The sequence below is a fragment of the Pseudophryne corroboree genome, chromosome 1, assembly GCF_028390025.1.
Source record: "Pseudophryne corroboree isolate aPseCor3 chromosome 1, aPseCor3.hap2, whole genome shotgun sequence".
Taxonomy (NCBI): Eukaryota; Metazoa; Chordata; class Amphibia; order Anura; family Myobatrachidae; genus Pseudophryne; species Pseudophryne corroboree.
Window position 1 is genome coordinate 393651576 of NC_086444.1, and position 17948 is coordinate 393669523.

The window sequence follows — 17948 nt, forward strand, 5'->3', positions numbered from 1 at the left end:
GAAACAGTTGGCTTCCCTCGTGGAGGTTCAGACCTTTTTGAAAGAGGTTCTGCACATCCAGCCTCCCTTTGTGCCGCCTACAGCGCCATGGGATCTTAACGTGGTGCTGCAATTTCTCCAATCGGATTGGTTCGAGCCTCTACAAGAGGTTGAGATCCAGTTTCTCACATGGAAGGCTGTCACTTTGTTGGCCTTAGCTTCTGCTAGACCTGTGTCGGAGCTGGGGGTTTTGTCTTGTAAGAGCCCCTACTTGATCTTTCATGAAGATAGAGCTGAGCTCAGGACACGTCAGTAGTTCCTTCCGAAGGTTGCGTCGGCATTTCATATCAACCAACCTATTGGGGTGCCAGTTACTACTGACTCCTCATTTTCATCAAAGTCCTTGGATGTTGTAAGGGCTCTGAAATCTATGTAAAGAGGACTACTCGTCACAGAAAATCGAACTCTCTGTTTGTCCTGTATGATCCCAAGAAACTTGGGTGTCCTGCTTCTAAGCAGACGATCTCTCGCTGGATCAGGTTCACTATCCAGCATGCATGTTCTACGGCAGGATTGCTGTGTCCTACATCTGGTAAGGCCCACTCTACTCGTAAGGTGGGTTCTTCCTGGGCGGCTGCCCGGGGTATCTCGGCTTTACAGCTTTGCCGAGCAGCTACTTGGTCGAGGTTGAACACGTTTGCCAAGTCCTACAAGTTGGATACCTTGGCCGCTGAGGACCTGAAGTTTGGTCAATCAGTTCTGCAGGAGCCTCCGCGCTCTCTCTCCCGTTCTGGGAGCTTTGGTACATCCCCATGGTACTGATGTGGACCCCAGCATCCTCTAGGACGTAAGAGAAAATAGGATTTTAATTACCTACCGGTAAATCCTTTTCTTGTAGTCCGTAGAGGATGCTGGGCGCCCGCCCCGCGCTTCGTGATCCTGCAGTGGTTACTTAGTTCAGTACTGCTTTGTTCTTCGTTACTTACTGTTTTGTTACTTGATAAAGTAATCTTGTTCAGCTGTTGCTGATGTTTCAAGCTAGTTAGCTTGGTTTGCCTTGTATGTGTGAGCTGGTGTGAATCTCGCCACTGTCTGTGTAAAATCCTTCTCTCGAAGATGTCCGTCTCCTCGGGCACAGTTTCTAGACTGAGTCTGGTAGGAGGGGCATAGAGGGAGAAGCCAGCCCACACTCTCAAATTCTTAAAGTGCCAGTGGCTCCTAGTGGACCCATCTATACCCCATGGTACTAATGTGGACCCCAGCATCCTCTCCGGACTACGAGAAAATGATTTACCGGTCGGCAATTAAAATCCTATTTTCATTTCGCCCCTCTGATCTTCTGATCTCCTGTCACCTTAGACGGGAGATCGAGAGCAATAAACAATTGAATCTCGCCCATTGTGTAAAGCAAATTCTCCAGCTCTCTTATGGTCTGATCCAGTGGCGGAACTAGCGAGCGGTGGGCCCAGGTGCGACAAAATGCTTTGAGTAACAAAACGCTGCTGCGGCTCCCTCCTCCTCCCCCCCCCCCCCGTACCGCTACGCTCCTCTCCTCTCTCTCCGGGCGGCTGTGTGCTGCGGGCAGCGGTTGCCCGCAGCACACAGCGGCATGTAATGAGTCAGTTTGACTCATTACATGCTTTGGGCCCCTGGACAGAGGCGGGCCCCAGTGCAACGCACTGGTTGCACTGGCGGTAGTTCCGCCTCTGGTCTGATCTGTATATTAGGCATACAGTTTTCATTGGTTAGTTCACCTTTTATGAATGTCAGTATGACTTTCATCCAACCATATTCTATTTCTGTGACACGCCATTGCTGCCCTCACAGTGCTGCCTGTTTTTTCTGATTTTTTCTGCAGTCAAATTGAACATTTTGACAAGAGTATAACTGGACACTGTAGTATTTTCCACAAACTACTCTTATGACGTAAGAATCTCTTTAAAAGCAATCAATAATTTTTTGAAAGTGTATTGGTTAGCATTACTTTGTAAAGCACTGAGGTAATTTCCTGGTCGTTATTCACCTGTGTGGAGTTTGTATAGTGTGTGTGTGTATGTTAGGGGAGTGAACCTGGTTACACACCTGGCTGATGGATCACTTACCAATCATCCGCCCAGTGTGTCGTACCTGATGTCACAAAGTGGTTTAAATGCCCACCCAGTTTAGATGTCCGTCACCAGTGGTCCCTGCAGTAAGTGTACATACACATAGCCAGACGCGCCAATACTGTATATCTATAAATATGGCCATCAACTTTGCTGCAAGGCCGTTGTGATATGTCTGTAACCAACGTAGTTCACAGACATATTGGGGGTACACACCTGCCAGTGGGCTCGCAGTATATTGGCTGTTCGATTGATTGCCCGATATATATATAGCTCAGTGTGTACCCGACTTTAGACTGTAAGCTCTAATGGGGCAGGGACTGATATGAATGACAAATATTCTCTGTACAGTGCTCAGTAAATGATAACTATTTTCTTTCCCTATGATTGCTTATAGTGATTTTGCAGGGCTCGACAGCAGAGCTTTGGAAATGGTAGATGCTGTTCAATGCCATATAGGAAGAATATAAATAGCTGAGTGCTGCTCACATCCAATCCTGTGCTTCCCATTTACAAAGCTTCATTGATAGAGACCGATATTTGCTTAAAGAGATGGTGTTCAGCTGATGTTACTTGTTATAAATATGTATGCTTCCGTGTGTGGAAACCACTTCTATTTTAGCAGTACTTGCCACAGTTTTCATTATTACATCTTTGTAATTGTCCTAAGTAACTTACGCCTGAAAGATAATTGTCTTGTTAAACATTAGGTGGTGCATCTGGAATTGGGAAAGAGACCGCCATTGCTCTGGCAAGACGTGGCGCTCGTGTCTACATCACAAGTCATGATGAAGAGAAAGGGGAAGCAGCCCTCCGAGAGATTAAAAAGGAGAGTGCAAGTATGAATGTGCGATTCTGTATCCTGAACATGGCAAATCTGCAAAGCATCCGTAATTTCTGTAAGGAGTTCTTAAATAATGAAAAGAGTCTTCATATCCTTATCAACAATGACGGTGAGTAGTAAACGTGGTGAGATTTGTTTGTTTTGATTTGTGTTCCATTATTGCACTTAGTATAGGTCCCACATTGGAACCAGATAGTCAGTTACAGCCCGTGGTTGTACAGCAGGCAAGAAGCTTTTGACTCAATTATCAGTTATGAAATCACTGAAGTATGGCATTCTTTGTAATGTGTGCTGTCACATCTATAGGAAAGCCCCAGTAACATTACCTCTGGGATTCCTTAACATGAGGATAAAAGCCAGGTAGGTTTTCTCAAATTAACTCAAAGGAGCATGTTATCATTCGCTAACATGAGCTTGAAAGTAATGAACTTCTAAGTTACCGGTCTGTCTGCTATTATATACTTGAGCAACAAAGAAATATGCAGATTTTTACCTGATACGTATTTTTACTCAGTGGCTGCAGTGACAGAATCATTTAACTTCTGGTTAGCTGAGTAGAGATAAGAAAAAACACACTATTTGAAGGTACAGTATATAGAGAGATTCCTCCTTCACTTTTGTGCCTCTGAGAAACTTCTACAAAACATAGGCTAACACGGGTATATACTAGAGATGTGCGGCGGGCACTTTTCGTGTTTTGGTTCTAATTCCCCGCTTGTGTTTTGGTTTTGCCAAAACCACCCTTACGTGTTTTGGATCTGGATGATTTGTGAAAAAAACATAAAAACCGCTAAAATCATAGAATTTGGGGGTCATTTTGATTTTACGGTATTATTAACCTCAATAATATTCATTTCCACTCCTTTCCAGTCTATTCTAAACACCTCACACCTCACAATGTTTTTAGGCCAAAAGGTTGCACCAGGGTGGCTGTATGACTAAGCTAAGCGACACAAGTGTGCGGCACAAGCACCTGGCCCATCTAGGAGTGGCATTGTAGTGGCAGACAGGATGGCAGATATAAAAAAAAAGGCCCCAAACAGCACATAATGCAAAGATATAAAGAGGTGCAATGAGGTAGCTGTGTGACTAAGCTAAGTGACACAAACAATTGGCCCATCTAGGAATGGCATTACAGTGTCAGACAGGATGGCACTTAAAAAAAAAAAATAGTACCTAAACAGCACATCATGCCAAGAAGTAAAAGAGTGCAATGAGGTTGCTGTATGACTAAGCTAAGCGACACAAGTGTGCGGCACAAGCACCTGGCCCATCTAGGAGTGGCACTGCAGTGGCAGACAGGATGGCAGATATAAAAAAAGACACCAAACAGCACATCATGCAAAGATATAAAGAGGTGCAATGAGGTAGCTGTGTGACTAAGCTAAGTGACACAAGTGTGCGGCACAAACACCTGGCCCATCTAGGGTTGGCACTGCAGTCCCACTGCACTAATGGCGGATACCGGACGCACGTCTAACACCAGCATAGTTGTTATGGCCTCAATAATCCGCTTTTCAACTGGGTATATATATATATATATATATATATATATATAATTCCAAAATCCTTATGAATAAGAATAAAGGGCGGCACTCCAGTTTCTTCCATATAAATAGATGCTTTAGTGAAAATCCATATACAATGGTCGTCCATATATATATACACTGCTCAAAAAAATAAAGGGAACACTAAAATAACACATCCTAGATCTGAATGAATGAAATATTCTTATTAAATACATTGTTTTTTACATAGTTGAATGTGCTGACAACAAAATCACACAAAAATTATCAATGGAAATCAAATTTATTAACCCATGGAGGTCTGGATTTGGAGTCACCCTCAAAATGAAAGTGGAAAAACACACTACAGGCTGATCCAAATTTGATGTAATGTCCTTAAAACAAGTCAAAATGAGGCTCAGTAGTGTGTGTGGCCTCCACGTGCCTGTATGACCTCCCTACAACCCACACAAGTGGTTCAGGTAGTGCAGCTCATCCAGGATGGCACATCAATGCGAGCTGTGGCAAGAAGGTTTGCTGTGTCTGTCAGCGTAGTGTCCAGAGCATGGAGGCGCTACCAGGAGACAGGCCCTTACATCAGGAGACATGGAGGAGGCCGTAGGAGGGCAACAACCCAGCAGCAGGACCGCTACCTCCACCTTTGTGCAAGGAGGAACAGGAGGAGCACTGCCAGAGCCCTGCAAAATGACCTCCAGCAAGCCACAAATGTGCATGTGTCTACTCAAACGATCAGAAACAGACTCCACGAGGGTGGTATGAGGGCCCGACGTCCACAGGTGGGGGTTGTGCTTACAGCCCAACACCGTGCAGCACGTTTAGCATTTGCCAGGGAACACCAAGATTGGCAAAGTCGCCACTGGCGCCCTGTGCTCTGCATAGATGAAAGCAGGTTCTCACTGAGCACATGTGACAGACGTGAAGAGTCTGGAGACGCCAAGGAGAACGTTCTGCTGCCTGCAACATCCTCCAGCATGACCGGTTTGGCAGTGGGTCAGTAATGGTGTGGGGTAGCATTTCTTTCGGGGGCCGCACAGCCCTCCATATGCTCGCCAGAGGTAGCCTGACTGCCATTAGGTACTGAGATGAGATCCTCAGACCCCTTGTGAGACCATATGCTGGTGCGGTTGGCCCTGGGTTCCTCCTAATGCAAGACAATGCTAGACCTCATGTGGCTGGAGTGTGTCAGCAGTTCCTGCAAGACGAAGGCATTGATGCTATGGACTGGCCCGCCCGTTCCCCAGACCTGAATCCAATTGAGCACATCTGGGACATCATTTCTCACTCCATCCACCAACGCCACGTACACCACAGACTGTCCAGGAGTTGGCGGATGCTTTAGTCCAGGTCTGGGAGGAGATCCCTCAGGAGACCATCCGCCACCTCATCAGGAGCATGCCCAGGCGTTGTAGGGAGGTCATACAGGCACATGGAGGCCACACACACTACTGAGCCTCATTTTGACTTGTTTTAAGGACATTACATCAAAGTTGGATCAGCCTGTAGTGTGTTTTTCCACTTTAATTTTGAGTATGACTCCAAATCCTGACCTCCATGGGTTAATAAATTTGATTTCCATTGATAATTTTTGTGTGATTTTGTTGTCAGCACATTCAACTATGTAAAGAACAAAGTATTTAAGAATAATATTTCATTCATTCAGATCTAGGATGTGTTATTTTAGTGTTCCCTTTATTTTTTTGAGCAGTGTATATATATACACTGCTCAAAAAAATAAAGGGAACACTTAAACAACACATCCTAGATCTGAATGAATGAAATATTCTTATTAAATACTTTGTTCTTTACAAAGTTGAATGTGCTGACAACAAAATCACACAAAAATTATCAATGGAAATCAAATTTATTAACCCATGGAGGTCTGGATTTGGAGTCACACTCAAAATTAAAGTGGAAAAACACACTACAGGCTGATCCAACTTTGATGTAATGTCCTTAAAACAAGTCAAAATGAGGCTCAGTAGTGTGTGTGGCCTCCACGTGCCTGTATGACCTCCCTACAACGCCTGGGCATGCTCCTGATGAGGTGGCGGATGGTCTCCTGAGGGATCTCCTCCCAGACCTGGACTAAAGCATCTGCCAACTCCTGGACAGTCTGTGGTGCAACGTGGCGTTGGTGGATGGAGCGAGACATGATGTCCCAGATGTGCTCAATTGGATTCAGGTCTGGGGAACGGGCAGGCCAGTCCATAGCATCAATGCCTTCGTCTTGCAGGAACTGCTGACACACTCCAGCCACATGAGGTGTAGCATTGTCTTGCATTAGGAGGAACCCAGGGCCAACCGCCCCAGCATATGGTCTCACAAGGGGTCTGAAGATCTCATCTCGGTACCTAATGGCAGTCAGGCTACCTCTGGCGAGCACATGGAGGGCTGTGCGGCCCCCCAAAGAAATGCCACCCCACACCATTACTGACCCACTGCCAAACCGGTCATGCTGGAGGATGTTGCAGGCAGCAGAACGTTCTCCTTGGCGTCTCCCGACTCTGTCACGTCTGTCACATGTGCTCAGTGAGAACCTGCTTTCATCTGTGAAGAGCACAGGGCGCCAGTGGCGAATTTGCCAATATTGGTGTTCTCTGGCAAATGCCAAACGTCCTGCACGGTGTTGGGCTGTAAGCACAACCCCCACCTGTGGACGTCGGGCCCTCATACCACCCTCATGGAGTCTGTTTCTGATCGTTTGAGTAGACACATGCACATTTGTGGCTTGCTGGAGGTCATTTTGCAGGGCTCTGGCAGTGCTCCTCCTGTTCCTCCTTGCACAAAGGGGGAGGTAGCGGTCCTGCTGCTGGGTTGTTGCCCTCCTATGGCCTCCTCCACGTCTCCTGATGTATTGGCCTGTCTCCTGGTAGCGCCTCCATGCTCTGGACATTACGCTGACAGACACAGCAAACCTTCTTGCCACAGCTCGCATTGATGTGCCATCCTGGATGAGCTGCATTACCTGAGCCACTTGTGTGGGTTGTAGACTCCGTCTCATGCTACCACTAGAGTGAAAGCACCGCCAGCTTTCAAAAGTGACCAAAACATCAGCCAGAAAGCATAGGAGCAGAGAAGTGGTTTGTGGTCACCACCTGCAGAACAACTCCTTTATTGGGGGTGTCTTGCTAATTGCCTATAATTTCCACCTGTTGTCTATTCCATTTGCACAACAGCATGTGAAATTGATTGTCAATCAGTGTTGCTTCCTAAGTGGACAGTTTGATTTCACAGAAGTGTGATTGACTTGGACTTACACTGTGTTGTTTAAGTGTTCCCTTTATTTTTTTGAGCAGTGTGTAATGTGTATGTATGTATATATATATATATATATGCGCTCATAGTGCAAATCAATTTAATTCATAAACCACATATATACACAGGATAGGTCAAATGAATAGCAGTGGACTCGTACCCTGATAGCCCACTCTGTGGGCTGTGTATCACATGAAAAGTAAAGCCACAAGGCAAAAGCTGCAGCCCGCTGCACCTGGATCTGGGACCACGCACCGTACCAGCTTCAGCGACCGATCCGTCAGGACACCTGTACCGGGTGACGTCGGGGATGACAGCTCATGTGGAACAGGAATCGTCTGGTAAGCCCCACCTCAATGCATTTCGTAATCACTTCGTCAGGAGGTTGGCTTACCAGACGTCAGCACGAGCTTTATATAGCAGTCACATATCAATAATGGTACCAATAATTGTTAATTACCATCAGCCGCTCTAATTCTCAGCAGCAGCATCAGCAGCCTCACTTAAAAGTGCTAGACAGCAATCATTAATACAATCTGATAAAAAAAAATCAGTAAATAGACGGCTAATTTCATAAAAACTACGCTAGAGCTACAAAACTGGTGGCTCGTCAGCGACAGTTTTCAAAGCTAATAAGCATACACAATTTAACACAATACATAAATACAGAATACAAATAGACTTATTTAAAAATGCAATAAAAAATTAATTAATGCACACTGATATAAACATTTTGTTTAAAAAGCACCGATATAGACAGTTTGTTTAGAAAACGGCAATGTAGTATCATCTCAGCGGTAGTACATCCGATATACAGAGCATTAATACACATACTAAATAACATGCATAAAGCATTAACTATAAAGTCCATGTCATACCATAAATGCTACAAGCACTATTTAAAGTGACATGAGCATATAAAAAAATAAAATAACAAAATTACCTGCATATAAGAAAACCTCCAGTACCCTATGGGGTATATGCAATTGCGGTCGAATTCCCGAAATTGTCGAATTTCTGGACTTTTTCGCCCAAAAAAAAAAAATCGTCAATGCAATTCAGTACTTTCCGTCAAAAAAACGGACTTTCAAAATTCGACTTTTTGAAATTCGACTTTTGTCAAATTCGACTTTTCTGCAATGATACAAGTGCTGCAATTCGACCAAAGTATATTCAATTGAAGTTTGGAAATTCGACAACAGTGCTTTTAGACAGTAAATTTGACATTTTCAATCCGCCACACTTTGGTGGGTGAAACTAATAAAAAAAATTTAAAACATGTTTTTTTTGTTTTTTTTTATTGATAATAGCATATCTATTTATATTAGAAGGGATTAGGTACTTGGTTTGTCTTTTTTGGAGGCACAAGTATTATTTATATATTTTTTAAAATAATATTTTTTTTTATTTTTATTTTTTTAGATGGAATGGTAAAATTAAGAAAAAAAAACGGCGTGGGGTCCCCCCTCCAAAGCATAACCAGCCTCGGGCTCTTCGAGCTGGTGCTGGTTCTAAAAATGCGGGGGGGGAAATTGACAGGGGATCCCCCGTATTTTTAAAACCAGCACCGGGCTCTGCACCTAGTGCTGGTGCAAAAAATACGGGGGACAAAAAGAGTAGGGGTCCCCCGTATTTTATACACCAGCATCAGGCTCCACTAGCTGGACAGATAATGCCACAGCCGGGGGTCACTTTTATACAGTGCCTTGCGGCCGTGACATTAAATATCCAACTAGTCACCCCTGGCCGGGGTACCCTGGGGGAGTGGGGACCCCTTCAATGAAGGGGTCCCCCCCCACCAGCCACCCAATGGCCAGGGGTGAAGCCCGAGGCTGTCCCCCCCATCCAAGGGCTGCGGATGGGGGGCTGATAGCCTTGTCAAAATTGAAAGAATATTGTTTTTTCCAGTAGTACTACAAGTCCCAGCAAGCCTCCCCCGCAAGCTGGTACTTGGAGAACCACAAGTACCAGCATGCGGGCGAAAAACGGGCCCGCTGGTACCTGTAGTACTACTGGGAAAAAAATACCCAAATAAAAACAGGAGACACACACCGTGACAAGTACAACTTTATTACAGGTGGCAGCTACTAAACTCAAGATAACTATTAGAATCTACTTTCTTGAAGAATGTAGATGTTTCAATCCCCCCTGTGTTGTCAAAGTTCTCAGTAGACAGTACTAGATCTAAAAACTCCAGTCGGTTAGGATGAAAAGTGCCAGTAAATTTTAGATTGAAGGTATTTACATTAATTTTGGCTAGGAACTCGTTCCACTCCTGTTCACTTCCATTCCACACAATCAGTACATCATCTATATATCTTTTATATAGGACAATGTTAGACCTGAGCTCATGAATGAGAGTCTCAGTCTCCCACTGTCCCATATAGATGTTGGCAAGGCTTGGAGCACAGATACTGCCCATCGCTGAGCCACATATCTGTTGATACCAGTCATCCAGGAATGTAAAATAATTGTATTTAAGCACGAAACCCAAAAATTGACAAATGAACCTACATTTAGTCTCACTTATACTTAAATCCTCCTTGAGTTTAAGTTCAATGGATAGAATCTCTTTGTCATGTGGTATAGACGTATATAGTGATTGCACGTCTATTGAACACCATTTGTATGACTCTTGCCACTGTATATCCTTCAAGACTTGCAAAACTGCTGTAGAGTCTTGGATATAGCAGTCACATATCAATAATGGTACCAATAATTGTTAATTACCATCAGCCGCTCTAATTCTCAGCAGCAGCATCAGCAGCCTCACTTAAAAGTGCTAGACAGCAATCATTAATACAATCTGATAAAAAAAAATCAGTAAATAGACGGCTAATTTCATAAAAACTACGCTAGAGCTACAAAACTGGTGGCTCGTCAGCGACAATTTTCAAAGCTAATAAGCATACACAATTTCTCTGACGTCCTAGTGGATGCTGGGAACTCCGTAAGGACCATGGGGAATAGACGGCTCCGCAGGAGACTGGGCACATCTAAAGAAAGATTTAGGACTATCTGGTGTGCACTGGCTCCTCCCCCTATGACCCTCCTCCAAGCCTCAGTTAGATTTCTGTGCCCGGCCGAGCTGGATGCACACTAGGGGCTCTCCTGAGCTCCTAGAAAGAAAGTATAGTTTAGGTTTTTTATTTTACAGTGAGACCTGCTGGCAACAGGCTCACTGCACCGAGGGACTAAGGGGAGAAGAAGCGAACCTACCTAAGTGGTGGTAGCTTGGGCTTCTTAGGCTACTGGACACCATTAGCTCCAGAGGGATCGAACACAGGACCCGACCTCGTCGTCCGTTCCCGGAGCCGCGCCGCCGTCCCCCTTACAGAGCCAGAAGCAAGAAGGTCCGGAAAATCGGCGGCTGAAGACTTCTGTCTTCTCCAAGGTAGCGCACAGCACTGCAGCTGTGCGCCATTGCTCCTCATGCACATCACACACTGCGGTCACTGATGGGTGCAGGGCGCTGGGGGGGGGCGCCCTGAGCAGCAATAAATAGCACCTTGGCTGGCAAACTGACACCATATATAGCCCCAGGGGCTATATAGGTGTATATTAACCCCTGCCAGAATTATTAAAATAGCTTGAGAAAGCCCGCCGAAAAAGGGGCGGAGCCATCTTCCTCAGCACACTGGCGCCATTTTCCCTCACAGCTCAGCTGGAAGGATCACTCCCTGGCTCTCCCCTGCAGTCCTGCACTACAGAAAGGGTTAAAAAGAGAGGGGGGCACAAAAATTAGGCGCAGTATATTATAATAATGCAGCTATAAGGGAAAACACTCTCTATAGGTGATATCCCTGTGATATATAGCGCTCTGGTGTGTGCTGGCATACTCTCCCTCTGTCTCCCCAAAGGGCTTTGTGGGGTCCTGTCCTCTGTCAGAGCATTCCCTGTGTGTGTGCTGTGTGTCGGTACTGCTGTGTCGACATGTATAATGAGGAAAATGATGTGGAGGCGGAGCAAATGCCTGTGAATGTGATGTCACCCCCTGCGGGGTCGACACCTGTGTGGATGGACTTATGGAAGGTGTCAACTCCTTACACAAAAGGTTTGACGACATAGGACAGCCGGCTACTCAGCTTGTGCCTGTTCCAGCGTCTCAAATGTCGTCAGGGGCTTTAAAACGCCCGCTACCTCAGGTGACAGACACAGATGTCGACACGGATACCGACTCCAGTGTCGACGACGATGAGACTAGTGTACCCTCCAATAGGTCCACCCGTTACATGATTGAGGCAATGAAAAATGTATTACACATTTCTGATAATACCCCAGGTACCACAAAAAAGGGTATTATGTTTGGTGAGAAAAAACTACCTGTAGTTTTTCCTGCATCTGAGAAATTAATATGAGGTGTGTGAGGAAGCGTGGACTTCCCCCGATAAGAAATTGATAATTTCTAAGCAGCGTACCCTTTTCCGCCAGAGGATAGGTCACGTTGGGAAATACCCCCTAGGGTAGATAAAGCGCTGACACGCTTATTAAAAAAGGTGGCACTACCGTCTCCGGATACGGCCGCCCTAAAGGAACTGCTGATAGAAAGCAGGAAACTATCCTTAAAGCTATATACACACACACGGGCATTATATTGAGACCAGCTATTGCCTTGGCATGGAGGTGCAGTGCGGCAGCTGCGTGGTCAGATTCCCTGTCGGATAATACTATGGATAGGGACAATATTTTGCTGACAATAGAGCATATAAAAGACGCTGTCTTATACATGCGTGATGCACAGAGGGATATTTGCCGGCTGGCATCACAAATAAGCGCTATGTAAAAGCGATGCCGATTCAAAACGGCACATGGAAGTTTTGCCCTATAAGGGGGTGGAACTGTTTGGGGATGGTCTTTCAGACCTCGTTTCCACAGCTACTGCTGGGAAATCAAACTGGTTGCCACAAGCTACCCCACAGCAAAAGAAAGCACTGTATTATCAGGTACAGTCCTTTCGGCCCCAGAAAAGCAAGAGGGCTGGAGGCTCATCTTTTCTGCCAAGAGGAAAAGGTAGAGGGAAAAAGCTGCAGCACACAGCTAGTTCCCAAGAGCAGAAGTCCTCCCCTGCGTCCGGTAAGTCCACAGCATGACGCTGGGACTGCTCAGGCGGACCCAGGTACGGTGGGGGCTCGTCTCAAAAATTTCAGCGCACAGTGGGCTCTCTCACAGGCGGATCCCAGGGTTCTTCAAACAGTATCTCAGGGGTACAGGCTGGAATTCGAGACGTCTCCCCCCCGCCGTTTCCTAAAATCTGCCTTACCGGCAACTCCCTCTGCCAGGGAGGCAGTGTGGTGGTTATCTAAAAACTGTATTCACTGCAAGTGATTGTCAAGGTACCCCTCCTTCAACAAGGAAAGGGTTACTATTCCACAATGTTTGTGGTACCGAAACCGGAAGGTTCGGTGAGACCCATATTAAATTTAAAATCCTTGAACACATATATCAAAAGATTCAAGTTCAAGATGGAATCGCTCAGGGCGGTTATTGCGAACCTGGACGAGGGGGATTACAGGGTCTCTCTGGACATCAAGGATGCTTACCTGCATGTCCCCATTTACCCTCCTCACCAGGAGTACCTCAGGTTTGTGGTACAGGACTGTCACTGTCAGTTCCAGACGCTGCCGTTTGGGTTATCCACGGCACCGAGGGTCTTTACCAAGGTAATGGCCGACATGATGATACTCCTTCGCAAGAAGGGAGTTTTTAATTATCCCGTACTTGGACGATCTCCTGATAAAGGCGAGGTCCAAGGAACAGTTGGTAGTGGGGGTAGCACTTTCTCGGGAAGTGCTGCAACAGCACGGCTGGATTCTCAATATTCCAAAGTCACAGCTGGTCCCGACGAAACGTCTTCTGTTCCTGGGAATGATTCTGGACACAGACCAGAAAAAAGTGTTTCTTCCAGTGGAAAAAGCCGAGGAGTTGTCATCTCTAGTCAGAGACCTCCTAAAACCGGGACAGGTGTCGGTACATCAATGCACACGAGTCCTGGGAAAAATGGTAGCTTCGTACGAAGCAATTCCATTCGGAAGGTTCCACGCAAGGACTTTCCAGTGGGACCTGTTGGACAAATGGTCCAGGTCCCATCTCTAGATGCAACAGCGGATAACCCTGTCGGCAGGGACCAGGGTGTCGCTGCTGTGGTGGCTGCAGAGGGCTCATCTACTAGAGGGCCGCAGATTCGGAATACAGGACTGGGTCCTGGTGACCACGGATGCCAGCCTTCGGGGCTGGGGTGCAGTCACACAGGGAAGAAATTTTCAAGGACTGTGGTCAAATCAGGAGATTTCGCTTCACATAAATATTCTGGTGCTAAGGGCCATTTACAATGCCCTAAGCCAAGCAAGGCCCCTGCTTCAGAATTAGCCGGTACTGATCCAATCAGACAACATCACGGCGGTCGCCCATGTAAACAGACAGAGCGGCACAAGAAGCAGGAGGGCATTGGCAGAAGCCACAAGGATTCTCCGATGGGCGGAAAATCATGTGTTAGCACTGACAGCAGTGTTCATTCCGGGAGTGGACAACTGGGAAGCAGACTTCCTCAGCAGGCACGACCTCCACCCGGGAGAATGGGGACTTCATCCAGAAGTCTTCCAAATGCTGGTAAACCGTTGGGAAAGACCACAGGTGGACATGATGGCGTCCCGCCTCAACAAAAAGCTAAAAAGATATTGCGCCAGGTCAAGGGACCCTCAGGCGATCGCTGTGGACGCTCTAGTAACACTGTGGGTGTACCAGTCGGTTTATGTGTTTCCTCCTCTGCCTCTCATTACCAAGGTACTGAGAATAATACGAAGGCGAGGAGTGAAAACTATACTCGTGGTTCCGGATTGGCCAAGAAGAGCTTGGTACCCGGAACTTCAAGAGATGCTTTCAGAGGACCCTTGGCCTCCGCCGCTCAGACAGGACCTGCTGCAGCAGGGGCCCTGTCTGTTCCAAGACTTACCGCGGCTACGTTTGACGGCATGGCGGTTGAACACCGGATCCTGAAGGAAAAGGGCATTCCGGAGGAAGTCATCCCTACCCTGATCAAAGCCAGGAAGGATGTCACCGCAAAACATTATCACCGCATTTGGCGGAAATATGTTGCTTGGTGTGAGGCCAGGAAGGCCCCAACGGAGGAATTTCAACTGGGTCGATTCCTGCATTTCCTGCAAGCAGGGGTGACGTTGGGCCTCAAATTGGGTTCCATTAAGGTCCAGATTTCGGCTCTGTCGATTTTCTTCCAAAAAGAACTGGCTTCACTGCCTGAAGTTCAGACGTTTGTTAAAGGAGTGCTGCATATTCAGCCCCCTTTTGTGCCTCCAGTGGCACCTTGGGATCTCAACGTGGTGTTGAATTTCCTTAAGTCACATTGGTTTGAGCCACTTAAAACCGTGGAACTAAAATATCTCACGTGAAAAGTGGTCATGCTGTTGGCCTTGGCTTCGGCCAGGCGTGTGTCAGAATTGGCGGCTTTGTCATGTAAAAGCCCTTATCTGATTTTCCATATGGATAGGGCGGAATTGAGGACTCGTCCCCAATTTCTTCCTAAGGTGGTATCAGCTTTTCATTTGAACCAACCTATTGTGGTGGTGCCTGCGGCTACTAAGGACTTGGAGGATTCCAAGTTACTGGACGTAGTCAGGGCCCTGAAAATCTATGTTTCCAGGACGGCTGGAGTCAGGAAAACTGACTCGCTATTATCCTGTATGCGCCCAACAAGCTGGGTGCTCCTGCTTCAAAGCAGTCTATTGCTCGCTGGATCTGTAGTACGATTCAACTTGCACATTCTGCGGCTGGACTGCCGCATCCTAAATCTGTAAAAGCCCATTCCACGAGGAAAGTGGGCTCTTCTTGGGCGGCTGCCCGAGGAGTCTCGGCTTTACAACTTTGCCGAGCTGCTACTTGGTCGGGTTCAAACACATTTGCTAAATTCTACAAGTTTGATACCCTGGCTGAGGAGGACCTTGCATTTGCTCATTCGGTGCTGCAGAGTCATCCGCACTCTCCCGCCCGTTTGGGAGCTTTGGTATAATCCCCATGGTCCTTACGGAGTTCCCAGCATCCACTAGGACGTCAGAGAAAATAAGAATTTACTCACCGGTAATTCTATTTCTCGTAGTCCGTAGTGGATGCTGGGCGCCCTTCCCAAGTGCGGATTGTCTGCAATACTTGTATATAGTTATTGCCTAACTAAAGGGTTATTGTTTGGAGCCATCTGTTTGAGAGGCTCAGTTGTTATTCATACTGTTAACTGGGTATAGTATCACGAGTTGTACGGTGTGATTGGTGTGGCTGGTATGAGTCTTACCCGGGATTCCAAAATCCTTTCCTTATTGTGTCAGCTCTTCCGGGCACAGTTTCCTAACTGAGGTCTGGAGGAGGGTCATAGAGGGAGGAGCCAGTGCACACCAGGTAGTCCTAAATCTTTCTTAGTTGTGCCCAGTCTCCTGCGGAGCCGCTATTCCCCATGGTCCTTACGGAGTTCCCAGCATCCACTACGGACTACGAGAAATAGAATTACCGGTGAGTAAATTCTTATTTTTCAGCACCATTTTAGTTTTTCCGACGTATCTTAAGCCACAAGGGCATGTTAGAATATATATACTGAAATTTGTATTGCAATTGATGAAGGATCGAATGATGTTAGGACTAGAGATGAGCGCCGGAAATTTTTCGGGTTTTGTGTTTTGGTTTTGGGTTCGGTTCCGCGGCCGTGTTTTGGGTTCGACCGCGTTTTGGCAAAACCTCACCGAAATTTTTTTTGTCGGATTCGGGTGTGTTTTGGATTCGGGTGTTTTTTTCAAAAAACCCTAAAAAACAGCTTAAATCATAGAATTTGGGGGTCATTTTGATCCCAAAGTATTATTAACCTCAAAAACCATAATTTCCACTCATTTTCAGTCTATTCTGAATACCTCACACCTCACAATATTATTTTTAGTCCTAAAATTTGCACCGAGGTCGCTGTGTGAGTAAGATAAGCGACCCTAGTGGCCGACACAAACACCGGGCCCATCTAGGAGTGGCACTGCAGTGTCACGCAGGATGTCCCTTCCAAAAAACCCTCCCCAAACAGCACATGACGCAAAGAAAAAAAGAGGCGCAATGAGGTAGCTGTGTGAGTAAGATAAGCGACCCTAGTGGCCGACACAAACACCGGGCCCATCTAGGAGTGGCACTGCAGTGTCACGCAGGATGTCCCTTCCAAAAAACCCTCCCCAAACAGCACATGACGCAAAGAAAAAAAGAGGCGCAATGAGGTAGCTGACTGTGTGAGTAAGATAAGCGACCCTAGTGGCCGACACAAACACCGGGCCCATCTAGGAGTGGCACTGCAGTGTCACGCAGGATGTCCCTTCCAAAAAACCCTCCCCAAACAGCACATGACGCAAAGAAAAAAAGAGGCGCAATGAGGTAGCTGACTGTGTGAGTAAGATAAGCGACCCTAGTGGCCGACACAAACACCGGGCCCATCTAGGAGTGGCACTGCAGTGTCACGCAGGATGGCCCTTCCAAAAAACCCTCCCCAAACAGCACATGACGCAAAGAAAAATAAAAGAAAAAAGAGGTGCAAGATGGAATTGTCCTTGGGCCCTCCCACCCACCCTTATGTTGTATAAACAAAACAGGACATGCACACTTTAACCAACCCATCATTTCAGTGACAGGGTCTGCCACACGACTGTGACTGATATGACGGGTTGGTTTGGACCCCCCCCAAAAAAGAAGCAATTAATCTCTCCTTGCACAAACTGGCTCTACAGAGGCAAGATGTCCACCTCATCATCATCCTCCGATATATCACCGTGTACATCCCCCTCCTCACAGATTATCAATTCGTCCCCACTGGAATCCACCATCTCAGCTCCCTGTGTACTTTGTGGAGGCAATTGCTGCTGGTCAATGTCTCCGCGGAGGAATTGATTATAATTCATTTTAATGAACATCATCTTCTCCACATTTTCTGGATGTAACCTCGTACGCCGATTGCTGACAAGGTGAGCGGCGGCACTAAACACTCTTTCGGAGTACACACTTGTGGGAGGGCAACTTAGGTAGAATAAAGCCAGTTTGTGCAAGGGCCTCCAAATTGCCTCTTTTTCCTGCCAGTATAAGTACGGACTGTGTGACGTGCCTACTTGGATGCGGTCACTCATATAATCCTCCACCATTCTTTCAATGTTGAGAGAATCATATGCAGTGACAGTAGACGACATGTCCGTAATCGTTGTCAGGTCCTTCAGTCCGGAC

At 46.5% G+C, this 17948-nt stretch overlaps 1 protein-coding gene across 4 annotated transcripts in view; it reads left to right on the top strand.

Annotated features, from left to right (window-relative positions):
* Positions 1-17948, top strand: part of LOC134886975 (retinol dehydrogenase 12-like) — a 193232-nt gene that overhangs the window by 40158 nt on the left and 135126 nt on the right. For all 4 annotated transcript variants that reach the window (XM_063913183.1, XM_063913182.1, XM_063913181.1 and 1 more), the window contains exon 3: positions 2795-3037. In XM_063913183.1, coding sequence (XP_063769253.1) covers positions 2795-3037 — 243 coding nt within the window. The remainder of the gene's footprint in view (positions 1-2794; positions 3038-17948) is intronic.